General features: G+C 50.7%; 1 protein-coding gene and 1 pseudogene across 1 annotated transcript; both read left to right on the forward strand.

Annotated features, from left to right (window-relative positions):
* The first annotated feature begins 5364 nt into the window (after positions 1-5364).
* Positions 5365-6020, forward strand: LOC140712694 (large ribosomal subunit protein uL23-like; annotated as a pseudogene).
* A 6149-nt stretch (positions 6021-12169) lies between these two features.
* On the forward strand, positions 12170-13581 carry TEX44 (testis expressed 44). The gene has a single exon (XM_007966621.3). The coding sequence runs from the start codon at positions 12206-12208 to the stop codon at positions 13442-13444; it is 1239 nt and encodes a 412-aa protein (XP_007964812.2). The 5' UTR covers positions 12170-12205; the 3' UTR covers positions 13445-13581.
* The last annotated feature ends 2875 nt before the right edge of the window (positions 13582-16456 follow it).

The following is a 16456-nucleotide window of genomic DNA, read 5'->3' on the forward strand; positions in this document are numbered from 1 at the left end:
GCCTGAGCCAGTGATGCCCAGGGAAATGGCTGAGACCACAGGAACCCACCCCCGGAGATAGACTGGGGCCAGGCCCCCTGAAATATCTGAAAATCAGTGTTCTTTGTTGGGAGGAAGAGGATGGCTAGTACATGGCACCCAGGTCACCGTGTGAAATGGTGGAGCAGCAGCCCGTTGGCACAACCCCAGCAGGGCCAGCGCCAAAATGAGGGGCCACAAGCTAAGAGCAGGTTCCCAGAAAGAAAGGGCTCCTGCGCAGGCCATGGTGGTTTGCTGGGAGAGGGACCCTGAGACCTCACTTTCCGGATGTTGGGGCTGGGGCACTTGGGGTGAGCACTGGAGGGCAGAGACAGACAGGGAGATAGCAATATCCACAGCCCCTCCTCCTCCCCTGTTTCCCCATGCAGGCCACCGTCTGGCTTGGAGGATCCTTTGAAGGAGAGGTGTGGGGTGAGGCTGTGGGAAAGTGGGCCGAGGCTGGGAGTACCTCCTCTGCTTCCTTGGGTGAAGAGCCTGGACAGACGGGGCTCTGCTTCTGCCCTGATCACCCCCACCCTGGGTCTCCGATTCCTTGTTTGAAGATGGAGGGCAAGGGTGTCAGCTCTCTTAGTCCGCTCCTAGCTATGGATATCACCATAGGCAGCCGTTCACTATGAGAGAATCTTGAGCTCATTTGATGAGATCCCCCCCACTTTTTTTTAAATGTAAAAGCTGCTTTGTATTAAAGACATATAATCCCAGCACTTTGCGAGGCCAAGGCGGGAAGCTCTCTTGAGGCCAGGAGTTCGAGACAAGCCTGGGCAACATGTGAGACCCTGCTGCCGCCACTGTAGGACTCTGAACAGGCCTCCTTAACCTCTCCGGGCCTCCAAAAGACTAATTTGAGTAACAATAAAGCTCCAATCTCCAGCACAGCCGGCTCTGTGTGAATTACTCTTTCTCTATTGCAATTCCCCTGTCTTGAAATTGGCTCCTTCTAGGCAGCAGGCAAGGTGAACCCATTGTGGGGGTTACTGGAGGATCACTTAAGGCCAGGGGTTCAAAGGCACAGTGCACTATGATCACACCTGTGAATAGTCACTGCAATCCATCCTGGGTGACATCAGGGACTCGTCTCTATTAAAAAAAAAAAAAAAAAAAAGACACTCCTATTTATCACTCAAGAAATATCAGGCCGGGCCAGGCATGGTTGCTCACACCTGTAATCCCAGCACTTTGGGAGGCCGAGGTATGTAGATCACCTGAGGTCAGGAGTTTGAGACCAGCCCCCTGATCAACATGTTGAAACCCCATCTCTACTAAAAATACAAAAATTAGGCCGGGCGCGGTGGCTCACGCCTGTAATCCCAGCACTTTGGGAGGCCGAGGCGGGCGGATCACAAGGTCAGGAGATCGAGACCATGGTGAAACCCTGTCTCTACTAAAAATAGAAAAAATTAGCCGGGCGCAGTGGTGGGCGCCTGTAGTCCCAGCTACTCGGGAGGCTGAGGCAGGAGAATGGCGTGAACCCGGGAGGCGGAGCTTGCAGTGAGCCGAGATTGCGCCACTGCACTCCAGCCTGGGAAACGAAGCGAGACTCCGTCTCAAAAAAAAAAAAAAAAAAAAAAAAAAAAATTAGCTGGGCATAGTGGCGCACACCTGTAGTCCCAGCTACTCGGGAGGCTGAGGCAGGAGAATCGCTTGAACCCAGGAGGCAGAGGTTGCAGTGAGCCGAGATGCACTCCAGCCTGGGCAACAAAACAAGACTCCGTCTAAAAAGAAAGAAATGCCAGGTCAGGCACGTCAGCCTGTAATCTCAGCACTTTGGAAGGCCGAGATGGGCAGATTACTGGAGGCCTGGAGTTCAAGACCAGCCTGGGCCGGGGAGGCGGAGGCTGCAGTAAGCCAAGATTGCACCACTGCACTGCAGTCTGGGCAGCAGAGCGAGACTCCATCTCAAAAAATAAAAAGAGAAATTTCAAAGGTCTTTGGAGTTCTGTGCCAGGAACCCGGGACAAAGACCAAATATATACTTTGTATTACACCATAGGTAAGGACTATTATTATATCCATTTTATGTTTAGGGGAACTGAGGCACAGAAATATTAAGTAACTTGCCTTACATTACACAGCTAGCTATAGCAAAGGCAGGATTCAAACCCAGACAGCCAGCTCCAAAGGCCACATGTTAGCCACAAAACTAGAATGCCTTGCTCTCTGGGACTCTGGGGAGTCATAGGGCGTGGTCTTCCTCCACAGGGAACCCTGAGGGTTGCCCCCTTCAGAGGGCAAGGTAAACAGCCACACCATTGGGAGAAAGCATAATCAGTGCTATTCGAGGAAACCGCGATTCGTTGTGGGGGGAGTAGCTCTGATTTGTAGCCACTTTCAGTGGTGAAAATAATTCCACCAAAGCTGATGACACTGAACTCCAAGTTGGGCACAGAGGTGCACCATCGCCGGCTGCCAGCCGACTGCAACGCACACCACGCGCAGCTCTGTGGGGCTGGGGACTTTACTGGGTGTCCCCAGTAGGTCTGTGGTTCTGAGAGGGCAGCTGCTTCCACCGGCGTCCACACGACAGGCAGAAGCTTCCTTCCACTATCTTAGGCTTTCAGCCCCGCTCAGGGTCTGGACTGAGGACACAGCCTTGCCCCTCTCCAGTTTGGTGGGCAGCACTTCGCCGGATTCTCGAAGTGGCCTGTCCCCTCTCAGTCAGCCCAGCCAGGGCCCTGCTAAATGCTCCACACACGGCAATCTGGATGGCACCCTGAGGCCACGGCTCCGTCTTCACAAGATACCCCTGTCTAAGTCCACCTTTCTGGAACATGGGGTCTCCCATTCTTTTTAGCTCAGCTAGGTATTTAACCTACCTACTGTGGACCACATTTTATCCAGCATTTCTGTGTTTGAAGAGAGAGTGTGTGTGAGAGTGTGTGTGTGTGTGTGTGTGTGTGTGCGCGCGCACTGAGATAGCAGGTTTCCCACTCAGTCCACCATATTTCTTAGGGTGATTTAAACGTTTTATTTATATGTAGTAACTTTTTGCTTCTATGTGTCTTCTGAATTTTTTTTTTTTTTTTTTTTTTGAAACAGAGTCTCACTCTGTTGCCCAGGCTGGAGTGAAATGGTGCGATCTTGGCTCACTGCAAACTTTGCCTGCCGGGTTCAAGGCATTCTCCTGCCTCAGCCTCCAGAGTTGCTGGGATTACAGGTGCACGTCACCACACCAGCTAATTTTTATATTTTTAGTAGAGATGGGGTTTCGCCAGGTTGGCCAGGCTGGTTTTGAACTCCTGACCTCAAGTGATCAACCCGCCTCGGCCTCCCAAAGTGCTGGGATTACAGACGTGAGCCACCACGCCCGGCCCTGTTTTGTGATTTTGTTAACAATAATCAGAACCTCTTCTGGACATTTTGCTTTATCTCCTGCCAGACTTTCCCTCAATAAACAGCCTTTCTTGCACATGTCTGTCATTATCATTTAGTGGAGTTTATGTTTCCAGCCCAGCATCCAGTTCACTGTTCACCTTCTTTTGGTAACAGCACCCCAGTTTTCCTCCTGGGAACAATTCCACTACCTTCCACAGGCCTTATGTTATGGTGGGGCCGCACCCCCCCCAACAACCATGCCAGGAGTGGTCGCGTGACTCAGGCCTGAGCAACCAGGATGCTGTAGAAATTGCTTCTGAGACACGCCAGGAGCCCACAAGCCTGTCCTGAGATTTGCTGAAACCACAGGAGACCAGCATCTCTTTGAACTGGCCTGAGCTTTTAGGAAGGATGCCTGGAGCGCTAGAAGCCTCCGCATGGAAGAAATCTCCCTGAAAATCTAGCCATCAATGACAAAGGGAGCCAAGAGAAGAGAAAGAACTGAATCCCTGACAGCATCATGAGCATCTGCTGCGTAGACCCTTTCCTCCAGGCTTTACAGGTTCCTGTGAGCCAAGAAATTTCTTGATTTTTGTTATTTTTAAAGAAGCCAATTTGATTTGGGTTTCTATAGCTTCCAGCTGAAAGAGTATGGGCAAATACACACAGTGTGCATAAAATATTGCATCCTGCTTTTTAAAAGATCTTATTTTTTGAGACAGGTTCTCACCCTGTTTCCCAGGCTAGAGTGCATTGGTGCTATCCTAGCTCTCTGCAGCCTCAACCTCCCAGGTCAAGTGATCCTCCTGCCTCAGCCTCCTGAGTAGCTGGGACTATGGGCATGGCACCACACCTGGTCCTAATTTTTTTATTTTCATATTTTAATTTTATTTATGTATCTATTTATTTATTGATGCAGGATCCCACTCTGTTACCCAGGCTGGAGCGCAGTGGCAAAATCTCAGTTCACTGCAACCTCTACCTCCCAGGCTCAAGTGATCCTCCCTCCCACCTCAGCCTCCAGAGTAGCTGGGACCACAGGTGCACACCACTATGTCCGGATAATTTTGTTGTTGTTGTTGTTGGAGAGATGGGGTTTCTTCATGTTACCCAGGTTGGTCTCCTTCCACCCTCCTTGGCCTCCCAAAGTGCTGAGACTGCAGGCATGAACCACCATAGCTGGCCTTATTTTTTGAGATGGGGTCACACTCTGTTGCCTAGGCTGGAGTGCAGTGGTGCTGCAATTACAGCTCACTGTAGCCTCGAACACCTGGACTCATATAATCCTCCCGCCTTGGCCTCCCAAAGTGCTGGGACTACAAGTATGAGCCACCATGCCCAACCTCCTGCTTTTTAAAGTAATATAACAATCTTTCTCCATGTTTCTGTGGAGGTTTTATACAGCCGCATAATGTTCCATAAACTGAGTTTACCCTAAAATAAGAGTATTTAATTATTTAATTGGAGAGTCATTCTCCCCAAGAGAAAGGAGTTGAGTGCCAGGCACGGTGGCTCATGCTTGTAATCCCAGCCCTTTGGGAGGCTGATGCAGGTGGATCACTTGAGGTTAGGAGTTCAAGATCAGCCAACATGGCAAAAACCCGTCTCAACTAAAAATACAAAAATTAGCTGGGCATGGTAGCAGGTACCTGTAATCCCAGCTACTTGGGGGGCTGAGGCGGGAGAATTGCTTGAACCTGGGAGGCGGAGGTTGCAGTGAGCTGAGATCCCGCCACCGCACTCCAGGCTGCAGCCTGGGGGACAAGAGCAAGACTTTGTCTCAACAAAAAAAAAAAAAAAAAAAAAAATTAGCCAGGCATGCTGGCAAGTGTCTGTAGTCCCAGCTACTTGGGAGGCTGAAGCATGAACCTGGGAGGCGGAGGTTGCAGTGAGCCGAGATCATCCTGCTGCACTCCAACCTAGATGACAGAGTGAGACTCTGTCTCAAAAAAAAAAAAAAAAAAAAAAAAAAGAGAGAGAGAGAGGGAGAAAGGAATTGAAAAGAAAGCAAAGGCAAATTATTTGAGATGAATTTCCTCTTATGAGAACTACATGATAAAGGTAGAGAACTCTTTTTACAAGATGATGCCAAAGGCAAAGAAGGAAGCTCTTGCCCCTCCTAAAACTGAAGCCAAAGCAAAGGCTTTGAAAGCCAAGAAGGCAGAACTGAAAGGTGTCCACAGCCACAAAAAAAAAGATCTGCACATCACCCACCTTCCAGCGGCCCAAGATACTGCGACTCTGGAGGCAGCCCAAATATTCCCGGAAGAACTTCCACGGGAGAAACAAGCTTGACCACTGCATTATCCTCAAGTTTCTGCTGACCACTGAGTTGGCCACAAAGAAGACAGAGGACAACACACTGTGTTCATTGTGGATGTCAAAGGCAGCAAGCACCAGATCAAACAGGCTGTGAAGAAGCTCTATGACATTGATGTGGCCACGGCCAGCACCCTGAATAGGCCTGATGGAGAGAAGGCTTATGTTCAACTGGCTGCTGATTATGATGCTCTGGATGTTGCCAAGAAAAATGAGATCATGTGGCTGGGTGCGGTGGCTCACACCTATAATCCCATCACTTCAGGAGGCCAAGGAGAGTGGATCACCTGAGGTCAGGAGTTGGAGACCAGCCTGGCCAACATGGCGAAACCCTGTCTCTACTAAAAATACAAAAAAATTAGCCAGGTGTGGTGCTGTGCTCCTGTAGTTCCAGCTACACGGGAGGCTAAAACAGAAGAATCGCTTGAACCCGGGAGGCACAGGTCGCCATGAGCTGAGATCGCACCACTGCTCTCCAGCATGGGCCATAGGGCGAAACTCTGTCTCAAAAAAAAAAAAAAAAGGCCAGGCGCAGTGGCTCACGCCTGAAATCCCAACACTTTGGGAGGCCAAGGTGGGCGGATCGCCTGAAGTCAGGGGTTCGAGACCAACCTGACCAACATGGAGAAACCCCATCTCTACTAAAAATACAAAATTAGCTGGGCGTGGTGGCACATGCCTTGTAATCCCAGCTACTCAGGAGGCTGAGGCAGGAGAATCACTTGAACTCAGGAGGAGGAGGTTGCGGTGAGCCAAGATTTCGCCGTTGCACTCCAGTCTGGGCGACAAGAGTGAAACTCCATGAAACTCCATCTCAAAAAAAAAACAAAAATGGGATCATCTAAACTGAGTCTGGCTGGCTAATTCTAAATATATATATATCTTTTCACCAGAAAAAAAAAAAAAACTAAAAGTAGGAAAGTTTTGAACTAAGTTAAGATGGAGAAAACTTTCATATATATTTTATTTTGTATTTTATTTATGTACAGAATATATCTGAAATATATATTGTCCACATAACAGAATAAATATATTCTGTTCTATACTAATCTCATTTAATATTTCTTTACAAATAAATAACCCTTTATATTTTGTTCCCCAATTTTAATAAATCTCTCTACCTTTGCCATCAGTGCCTCTTCATTCCACTGTAGACTTCCTTGGCACAGATTTTCAAGCATATGGAAACTTTTTTTTTTTTGAGATGAAGCTTCACTCTGGCTAATTTTGTATTTTTAGTAAAGATGGGGTTTCTCCACTTTGGTCAGGCTGGTCTCAAACTCCCGACCTCAGGTGATCCACCCGCCTCGGCCTCCCAAAGTGCTAGGATTACAGGCATGAGCCACCACGCCTGGCCCAAGCATAGGAAATGTAACAAGGGTCAACATAAAGTGCAACATGTAGAATCAAAAACTGAATTCCAAATACAGAGTTTGTCCTCGGTGCCTATAAAACGCATGATGGTTTTAGTGGGCCACATGAGGGGACATCAAAAACTTTCTAACTATTCTCAACGCACACACACAAACACACACACAAAGAAAGAAAGAAAGAAAATGGCCAGGCGTGGTGGCTCATGCTTGTGATCCCAGCATTTTGGGAGGCCAAGGCAGGCAGATTGCTTGAGCTCAGAAGTTCAAGACCAGTCTGGGCAACATAGTGAGACTTCATCTCTACAAAATATTTAAAAATTAGCCAGCCATGATGCACACACCTGTAGTCCCAACTACTCAGGAGGCTGAGGTGGGAGGATCTCTTGAGCCCAGGAGGTCAAGGCTGAAGTGAGCTATGATGGTACCACTGCACTCCAGCCTGGGCAACAGAGTAAGACCCTGTTGAAAGAAAAAAAAGAAAAAAGAGAGGGGGGAAGAGGAAAGAAACAGAAAGAAAAGAAGTGAAGGGAAGGGAAAGGAAGGGAAAGAAAAAAGAAAAGAGAGGGGGGGAGACAGGGAGGAAGGAAGGAGGAAGGAAAGAAGGAAGGGAGAGAGGGAGGAAAGAAGGAAGGGAGAGAGGGAGGAAAGAAGGAAGGAAGAGGGGAAGGAGGGAGGGAGATGGAAATGATGTGAGGTGATGGATATGTTAATTAGCTTGATTGTAGTGATTATTTCACAGTCTAACGTACATCAAAACGTTAAGTCAGCTGGGCACAGTGGCTCACGTCTGTAATCCTAGCACTTTGGGAGGCCGAGGCAGGTGGATCACAGGTCAGGTGTTCAAGACCAGCCTGGTCAAAATGGTGAAACCCTGTCTCTATTAAAAATACAAAAATTGACCAGGCGCGGTGACAGGTACCTATAATCTTGGCTACTTGGGAGGCTGAGGCAGAAGAATCCCTTGAACCCGGGGGCCGGAGGTTGCAGTGAGCTAAGATTGTGCCACTGCACTCCAGCCTGGGTGACAGAGTGAGACTCCACCTCAAAAAAAAGTGAAGTCATATACCTTAAATATATAGGTTTTTATTTCCTGGGTGAACATAGGGAGCAGGGAGAACTTTCTAACTAAAAGCAGGGAGCAGTGTGGGGTGTGGGGCTTTGGAGTCAGACGGATGCCACTGACCTTGCTATGTGCTTGGTTTCTCTAAGCCTCAGTTTCCTCACCTGAAAAATGGGGAAATAACCCCTGCCCAGCATCAGGCCTACTGGCACTCAGTGCCTTATGCTACTCTTGATTGTTTAGGACTGGGAGATATTCAAACACAGATCAACCACTTGACAGGGATCTTGTAACTGTTAGAATTGGATTAGGATTATGTGTAGCTGCATGTAATAGAAAACCAAAAATAATCATTTGGGCACATATAGTGTTATTTTCCCTCACATAAAGGAATTCGAGAGGTTGGCGATAGTCTGGTCTGGTGGCTACCAGACAGCTCCAACCATGGGACCCAGGGTCCTTCCATCCTTGCTGGGTCCACCCTCTTAGTGTGTGCCTTCCACCCTCAAGATTACCAAGAGGGTTGCTGGACCAATCCTCTTGCTGGACCAAGAGGGTTGCTGTTGCTCCAGCCTTCACATTCCTGATAGGGAGAAGATCAAAAAGATGTTAAACACTTTGAAAGATCATTTCTGAAGTTCCACTCAATACTTTCTGCTTACTTCTCAATGACCAGAACATGGTCACATGTTCTTTTTTTTTTTTTTTTTTTGAGACGGAGTCTCGCTCTGTCGCCCAGGCTGGAGGGCAGTGGCTGGATCTCAGCTCACTGCAAGCTCCGCCTCCCGGGTTCACGCCATTCTCCTGCCTCAGCCTCCTGAGTAACTGGGACTACAGGCGCCCACCACCTCACCCGGCTAGTTTTTTGTATTTTTTAGTAGAGACAGGGTTTCACCATGTTATCCAGGATGGTCTCGATCTCCCGACCTCGTGATCCACCCGTCTCGGCCTCCCAAAGTGCTGGGATTACAGGCTTGAGCCACCACGCCCGACCCACATGTTCTTACCTACCTGCAAAGGAGGCTGGGAAGTGTGTTCTTTTAGCTAAGACATAGTGGCTCTCAATAAAATCAGAGTCCTGACACTAAGTGTCAAAAGACAAAATTACAACAAGTTTACTTTAAAGCTGTCAGTTGGCTTTGTGATTCTAGAATCAGGCAACACTTGATTTCCTAAAATAGAATAAGGGTTCCAATGAATCAAGCAGTAAAAGTTGGCTTTACAGACAGAAAGAGGGTGGAAAAAAGCAGAAACTAAAAAACAAAAACCAGGCTAGGTGCAGTGGCTCACGCCTGTAATCCCAGCACTCTGGGAGGTGAGAGGTTCACTTGAGCCCAGGAGTTAGAAACCAAGTTGGGCAACATGGCGAAGCCCCATCTCTACAAAGAATTTTTAAAATAGCCGGACGTGTCGGCGTGTACCTGTAGTCCCAGCTACTCAGGAGGCTGAGGTTGGAGGAGTGATTGAGCCCAGGAGTTCAAGACAGAAGAAAAAAACCAAAATAAAACAGAGGGAACTTCATTATCATGCCACTTGAAGATTGAAACTGGCCTGTTTCTGTAATGTCACCACTTTGGGAGGCTGAGGCGGGCAGATTCCTTGAGCCCAGGAATTTGGGACCAGCCTGGGCAACATGGTGAAATTCTATCTTTACAAAAAGTAAAAACAAAATTAACCAGGTGTGCTAGAGTGTGCCTGTATTCCCAGCTACTTGGGAGGCTGAAGTAAGAGAATTGTTTCAGCTCAGAGTTGAGATCACACACTGAACTCCAGCCAAGGCCACAGAGCAAGATGCTGTCTCAAAAAAATACCTGGCGAGATGGCTCACATCTGTAATCCCAGCACTTTGGGAGGCTGAGATGGGTGGATCACCTGAGGCCAGGAGTTCGAGACCAGCCTGAGCTGAGGCATGAGAATAGCTTGAACCCGGGAGGCAGAGGTTGCAGTGAGCTGAGATTACACCACTGCACTCCAACCTAGGCAACAGAGCAAGACTCTATCTCAAAAAAAGAAACTGGCCTATTTGGGAAACTGGCAATCATCTCTGTCTCCCGGTGATTTGGAACCTCAGTGTGAGTGACCCCATCTTGACGTTTAGTCCAGTCTGCTGGGGCCTGGTGCAGGAGCCTCATCCGAAGCAGTAGCTTCCTATAATTTCTATTTAGCAATTGTCTGACACTAAGGAAGAAGGTCATCTGGGATGCGCAGCCACCATTCTCTCCAGGACTCCTTCACAAGCTACAGGTTGTACTCACTGGCCCCTCACACTCCAACAAGCCTGGGTTTGCCCTTTGACCTCTGAGGTGGCGGCAGGGTATCTGCGGTGAACATAAACACTCAGTGAGGGAGGAGCCTGGTGTCAGAAGTGCAGCCAGCCTCAGAGGGTTAAGGTGGAGGCCGGCTGGGCTGAGTCAGTAAAAGGAGTGTGAAGGGAAGGCCTGATCCCAGAGCAGTGGAGGAGGGAGGGAGCCAGCCAGGAGAGGCAGCAGGAGAGAGGACAAGGGCAGAGAGTTTCAGGGAGGGGAATTTTCCATACACGCATGACCATGCTGCTGATGGTACAGCTCAGCGCTGGCAGCAGCTGTCACCTGCTGGTGTGGTGGAACCAGTTCTAATGGGAGGCCTCTGTCTGCATCAGCCAGCATCATTACCATGCCAGTCATCAGATATGTCTTTTTTCTTTTTTAAGGCACAGGATCTCGCTCCATCACCTGGGCTGGGATGCAATGATGTGATCATAGCCCACTGTAGCCTTGAACTCTTGAGCTCAAGAAATCCTCCTCCTGGGTCTCAGCCTTCCCTGTAGCTAGGACTACAGGTATGCACCACCATGCCCAGCTAATTTTTGTTTTATTTTTTGTACAGACAGGGTCATACTACTTTGCCCAGGCTGGTCTTGAACTCCTGGGCTCGAGCAATCCTCCCGCCTTGGCCTTCCAAAGTTCTGGGTTACAGGTATGAGCCACCATGCTCAGCCCCTCATTGAACATTTTTAATATGCCTCCTGGGTAAGAGAGAGTGCTGGAAAGCTTAGTATTGAAGCCAGACAGGGTTCAAATCCCAGATTCAGCTCTTATTAGTAGTGTGGCTTTGAGTAAGTCACTTATTCTCTGTGAGGCTCAGCATGCCTGTGTGTAAACTGGTATACTAGTAGAACGGTACCTACCCAGAGTTGACGGATGATGGGAAGGATGCTATGCGCCTTTTCCTGCCCATAAGCTGTCACTAAATGTTAACCGATAACCCCTGGAGAAGCACACACACAACAGACTGAGTCTTCCTCTCCAACCATCTTCTTAATATAGGTTTTTTGGTGTTTTTTTTTGAGATGGAGTTTCGCCCTTGTTGCCTCGGCTGGAGTGCAATAGTGCGATCTCGGCTCACCACAACCTCTGCTTCCCGGGTTCAAGCAATTCTCCTCCTCAGCCTCCCAAGTAGCTGGGATTACAGGCACACACCACCACGCCCAGCTAATTTTGTATTGTTAGTAGAGACGGGGTTTCTCCATGTGGTCAGGCTAGTCTCGAACTCCTGACCTCAGATGATCCGCCCACCTCAGCCTCCCAAAGTGCTGTTATTACAGCGTGAGCCACCGTGCCCAGCTAAGCACAAGTAGGTGTATCGAACTCCTGACCTCAGGTGATTCCCGCACCTCAGCCTCCCAGAGTGCTGGGATTACAGGAGTGAGCCACCATGCCCAGCCTAAATTGGGGTCTTGAGACACCAGTATAGACAGAGAGGTGCCGGGAGGGGTCCCTTATAAACACTGTTCTAAATCAACATCTGCATCCCTTCTCATTTGTCAAAGTCACAACTCTCACTCCTCCTGTGGCCCTGTGGCTGCACTTGCCCCTGTACACATGCCTCCAGCCCTTTCCAGAACATTTGCCATTTTCCCCTATGTACCGGCAAAGTTGGCAACAAACTGTCCCATAGACTTAGCCCACTTGGAAGGCTGCTCCAGAAGCTCAAGACCCTTGCTCTACGGGTACCTGTGACATCACCAGTGGCCACAGTCCCTTGTGACCTCACCACTTGGACAACTCAGCCCAGCTGGGTTGCAGCCACTCCCTCCAACTGCCACAAATAGCAAAGGGCATAGATGACCCCAGGAGAGCCCTCGGGAGAGGCCGGCTCCACCAGCAGCCCCACACATGGCACTCCCGGGTCCCCCCTGGGCAGCGTGGCTGACAGCGTGTCTAAGGACAGCCCAGCAGGAGGGCCCCAAGGTCAGGTCCCACTCACAACAGATGTCTTGGCAGTGAGCAGCTCTGCCGCGTCCACCAACCAGCAGGATATAGATCAGGCCTCCCTCAAGACGGCCACCCCCGAGGCCATGTCAACATCTGGAGACAAAGACAAGGGTGCAGTTGTTCCAGAACACGGCCAGAAGACACCTAGAAAAATCACACCTCTGCCTCCCAGCCAAAACCCAAGTCCCCTGCAAACATCTATGAGCCTTGAGAATCCAACGTGGGACAGGCAGGTTCAAGACACAAGGACAAGTCAGAGTCTAGTGGTTTTCCCAAGTCACCTCCTGGGTAAGGACAAGACGTCACAAATGGCGAGTGTTCCTGAGAGAGAGCCGGAGTCAGCCCCCTTGGCCCCCAGTGCTGAGCCACAGTTCACCCAGCACACGGAGGCTCAGCCCGTCGGGAGTGATGCTGACCACGTCACCACAGGTGTCAATGGCCAGCATGGCCCTCAGGCTGCCAGCACCACCAAGGCTGCTGAGGAGAAAGCTGAGCATCCAAAGGCCCCACACCCCGAAGCTGAAGCTTTGCCATCTGATGAGTCCCCAGTGGCAATGGGGGCAAATGTGGTGGATGGCTTAGGAGACCTGCAGGCTTGGTTCTTCCCTCCACCTCCAGCAGGCAGTGTGTCCCCGTCGCCTGGCCCCCACGAGGTGGCCCTGGGGAGGAGGCCCCTGGACCCCAGCCTGTACATGGCCAGTGAGGAGAATGGCTACATGTGCTCCATGACCAGTCTGCTGGGCAGGGGCGAGGGCTCCATCAGCTCCCTGGCAGACATCCTGGTGTGGTCCGAGACCACCATGGGCATGGCCATAGCCACAGGCTTCCTGGACTCCGGCCACAGCACCGTGGCAGATCTGCTGCACAGCTCGGGGCCCAGATTGCACTCGGTCCCCAGCCTGCTGGGAAGCGTCAGCTCAGCCTTCTCCTCCGGGCTGACGTCAGGGACTGGCTCAGCCCTGCGCACCCTCACCCATGTGCTGGAGACAGTGGAGCAGAGGACGGTGGAGGGCATCCGCTCGGCCGTGCGCTACCTGACCAGCCACCTCACCCCACGCCGGTTCCAGGCTGACCCCAACTATGATTAGATCCCTGCACAGGGACCCCCAAAGGCCTGGCTCAGTGGCCTCCAGAGATCCCTGGGACCCTCACGCCCTGCTCCCTTGCCCATTCTTGCTCTGGACGGTTCCCCCAGCCCATGCAATAAATCACCAGTGAGCGTTTATTTCTAAGCACCAGCCTCCTCCCTTGGGATGCAGTGAGCAACAAAACGGTGACAGGACAGGAGGGCTCAGGGTGTGGTGGAAACAATGTCTCCTGAGGGTTTCTCAGGCTGTCCCATTCAGGGGTTGGGGGCAAATGTGCAGACACAAAAGAGCCTGGGCAGAGCTGGCGGCAGTGTGGTGGGGGGTATCTCAGACCTGCAAAAACCCATCCCTACTGAACCTCCACCCAGGTAAGCTCCTGAGGAGCCTTCCCTGGGGCCTAGGCTGGCCCAGCAGGCTCAGGCTGAGAGGCACAAGAGGCTATACCATTGACAGTGCTGAGTCAAGCCATGTGGGTTCAAACCCCAGCACCAGCACTTGCCCTGGGCGAATCACGTCACTCTCAGCCTACTTAGCTGTAGAAAGGAGAGAATAAATCCATACCGTGACGCTGTTATAAGACAGAAGGGAAGCGATGTAGGCCATAATGCATGGTGTCTGGCACTTGATAAGCCACACATGGTGGCTGCCATTATCATTATCCTCCGATGAGCTGGGGGTGCAGAGGGAGCAGGAGTCTAAGCAAACCGACTGTCCCGGTTTGCCTCGGACTAAGGGGGTTTCTGGGTTGTAGGACTTTCATATTTAAAACTGGAAAACCCCAGGAAAACTAGGATGAGTTGCTCACCTTAGATCCAGGTCTATTTACGTGGTGGTTACTCTTGTCTGTGAAGATATGCATCTGGGAAAGCATTAGCAAGGCCCGGCCTTGAGTGCAGCGATGGCGCAGCCATCTGCTTCGGAAGCCGTCAGCCCACCCTCTGGCTAGACCCTGTGCAGCACCCGGTGGTGTGACCTGGTGAGTGATGCCCCAGCTGGATGTCCGCTCCGGCCCCGCCCTTAGCCGAGTGCCCCCAGCAGCTCTCACCCGCACGCTTTCATGTGCGGCCCTGGCCACGGATGGTTCACTCGTCCTTCCTGGTTCCCAGCAGAGTCTCCACATGGGAGCCCTGGGGCCGCAGCCAGCCAACTGATGGGTTGTTTGACCTACATAGTGCTTCTCCAATTGTAAACTAATCGCTAGCATTTAAAAAATAGATCTTACAGCCGGGTGGAGCGGCTCTATCTGCACTTTGGGAGGCCGAAGTGGGTGGATCACTTGAGCTCAGGAGTTCGAGACCAGCCTGGCCAACGTGGTGAAACCTGGTCTCTACTAAAAATACAAAAAAATTAACTGGACATAGTGGTGCAGGCCTGTAATCCCAACTACTCAGGAGGCTGAGGCAGGAGAATTGCTTGAACCTGGGAGGCAGAGGTTGCAGTGAACCAAGATCACACCACTGTACTCCAGCCTGGGTGACAAGAGCAAGACTCCATCTCAAAAAAAAAAAAGATTTTGCGTTAAAATCTGGATTTCTGCTTCTCTGGGAAAATCTAGGGCCCTCATTTCTTCAGGACCCCAGGCAGCAAAACTGCCTGCTTTAGGGTGTATGTGCTCACTGTCCACCACAGCACACCTGGCATGCATCAGGGACCCATGTCACCAGCCCCGCCCCACGCTGCAGAAGGCTCACATGAGGAAGGGTGATGCCAGGCCCCAAGGTGGATGCAAAGATGAGCCCGGTGTGCATACCTGCTTCCTCCAGGAGCTGCCACTTTCTTTTCCTCTTTTTTTGGATGGAGTTTCGCTCTGTCACCCAGGCTGGAGTGCAGTGGGACACCATCTCGGCTCACTGCAGCCTACATCTCCCAGGTTCAAGCAATTCTTCTGCCTCAGCCTCCTGAGTAGCTGGGATTACAGGTGCCCAGTACCATGCCCAGCTAAGGTTTTGTATTTTTTAGTAGAGATGGGGTTTCCCCATATTGGCCAGGCTGGTCTTGAACTCTTAACCTCAGGTGATCCGCCCACCTCGGTCTCTCAAAGTGCTGGGATTATGGGCATGAGCCACCTTGCCCGGCCCAGGAGCTGCCACTTTCTGTAGGTGCAACGGGAACTGTCCCCATGTCATGAAAGCAACTAATTCAGAGGAGTGAGATTGTAGATTTAGATCCCAGTAATCAGGGGATTCTCAAAGAAGCAATTAAACCAGTCCCTAAAAGAGAGAAGGAGGATGCCTCCTAGACAGACGTAATAAGAACAAAAGCCGAGGCAGGCATGGTGGGGGTGCTGGGGGGTGGTTGTGAGCAACTAGGGCCCACTGCAGAGGGCAATCTAGTTGCCAGGGTGACCTCAAAATGTGCTCATTCATGCTTTCTTTCTTTCTTTCTTTCTTTCTTTTTTTTTTTTTTTTTGAGATGTATTCTCACTCTGTCACCCAGGCTGGAGTGCAATGGTGCAAACTCGGCTCACTGCAATCTCTGCCTCCTGGTTCAAGTGATTCTCCTGCCTCAGCCTCCCAAGTAGCTGGGATTACAGGCATGCACCACCATGCCCGGCTAATTTTTGTATTTTAGGAGAGACGGGGTTTTGCCATGTTGGCAAGGCTGGTCTCATACCCCTGACCTCAGGTGATCTGCCCGCCTCAGACTCCCAAAGTGCTGGGATTACAGGCATGAGCCACCATGCCCGGTCTCACTCATGCTTTCAATAAAAAAAATTTTTTTTTAGATGGAGTCTTGCTCTGTCACCCAGGCTGGAATGCAGTGGCGCAATCTCGACTTGCTGCAACCTCCACCTCCTGGGTTCAAGCAATTCGCCTGTCTCAGCCTCCTGAGTAGCTGGGATTACAGGCACGCACCACCATGCCCAGCTAATTTTTGTATTTTTAGTACAGTTGGGGTTTCACCATGTTGGCCACACTGGTCTCAAACTCCTGACCTCAGGCAATCCTCCCTCCTCAGTCTCCCAAAATGCTGGGATTACAGGCGTGAGCCACCGCACCCGGCCTCAACAAA

This window comes from Chlorocebus sabaeus, chromosome 10, assembly GCF_047675955.1.
Source record: "Chlorocebus sabaeus isolate Y175 chromosome 10, mChlSab1.0.hap1, whole genome shotgun sequence".
NCBI classification, from domain to species: Eukaryota; Metazoa; Chordata; class Mammalia; order Primates; family Cercopithecidae; genus Chlorocebus; species Chlorocebus sabaeus.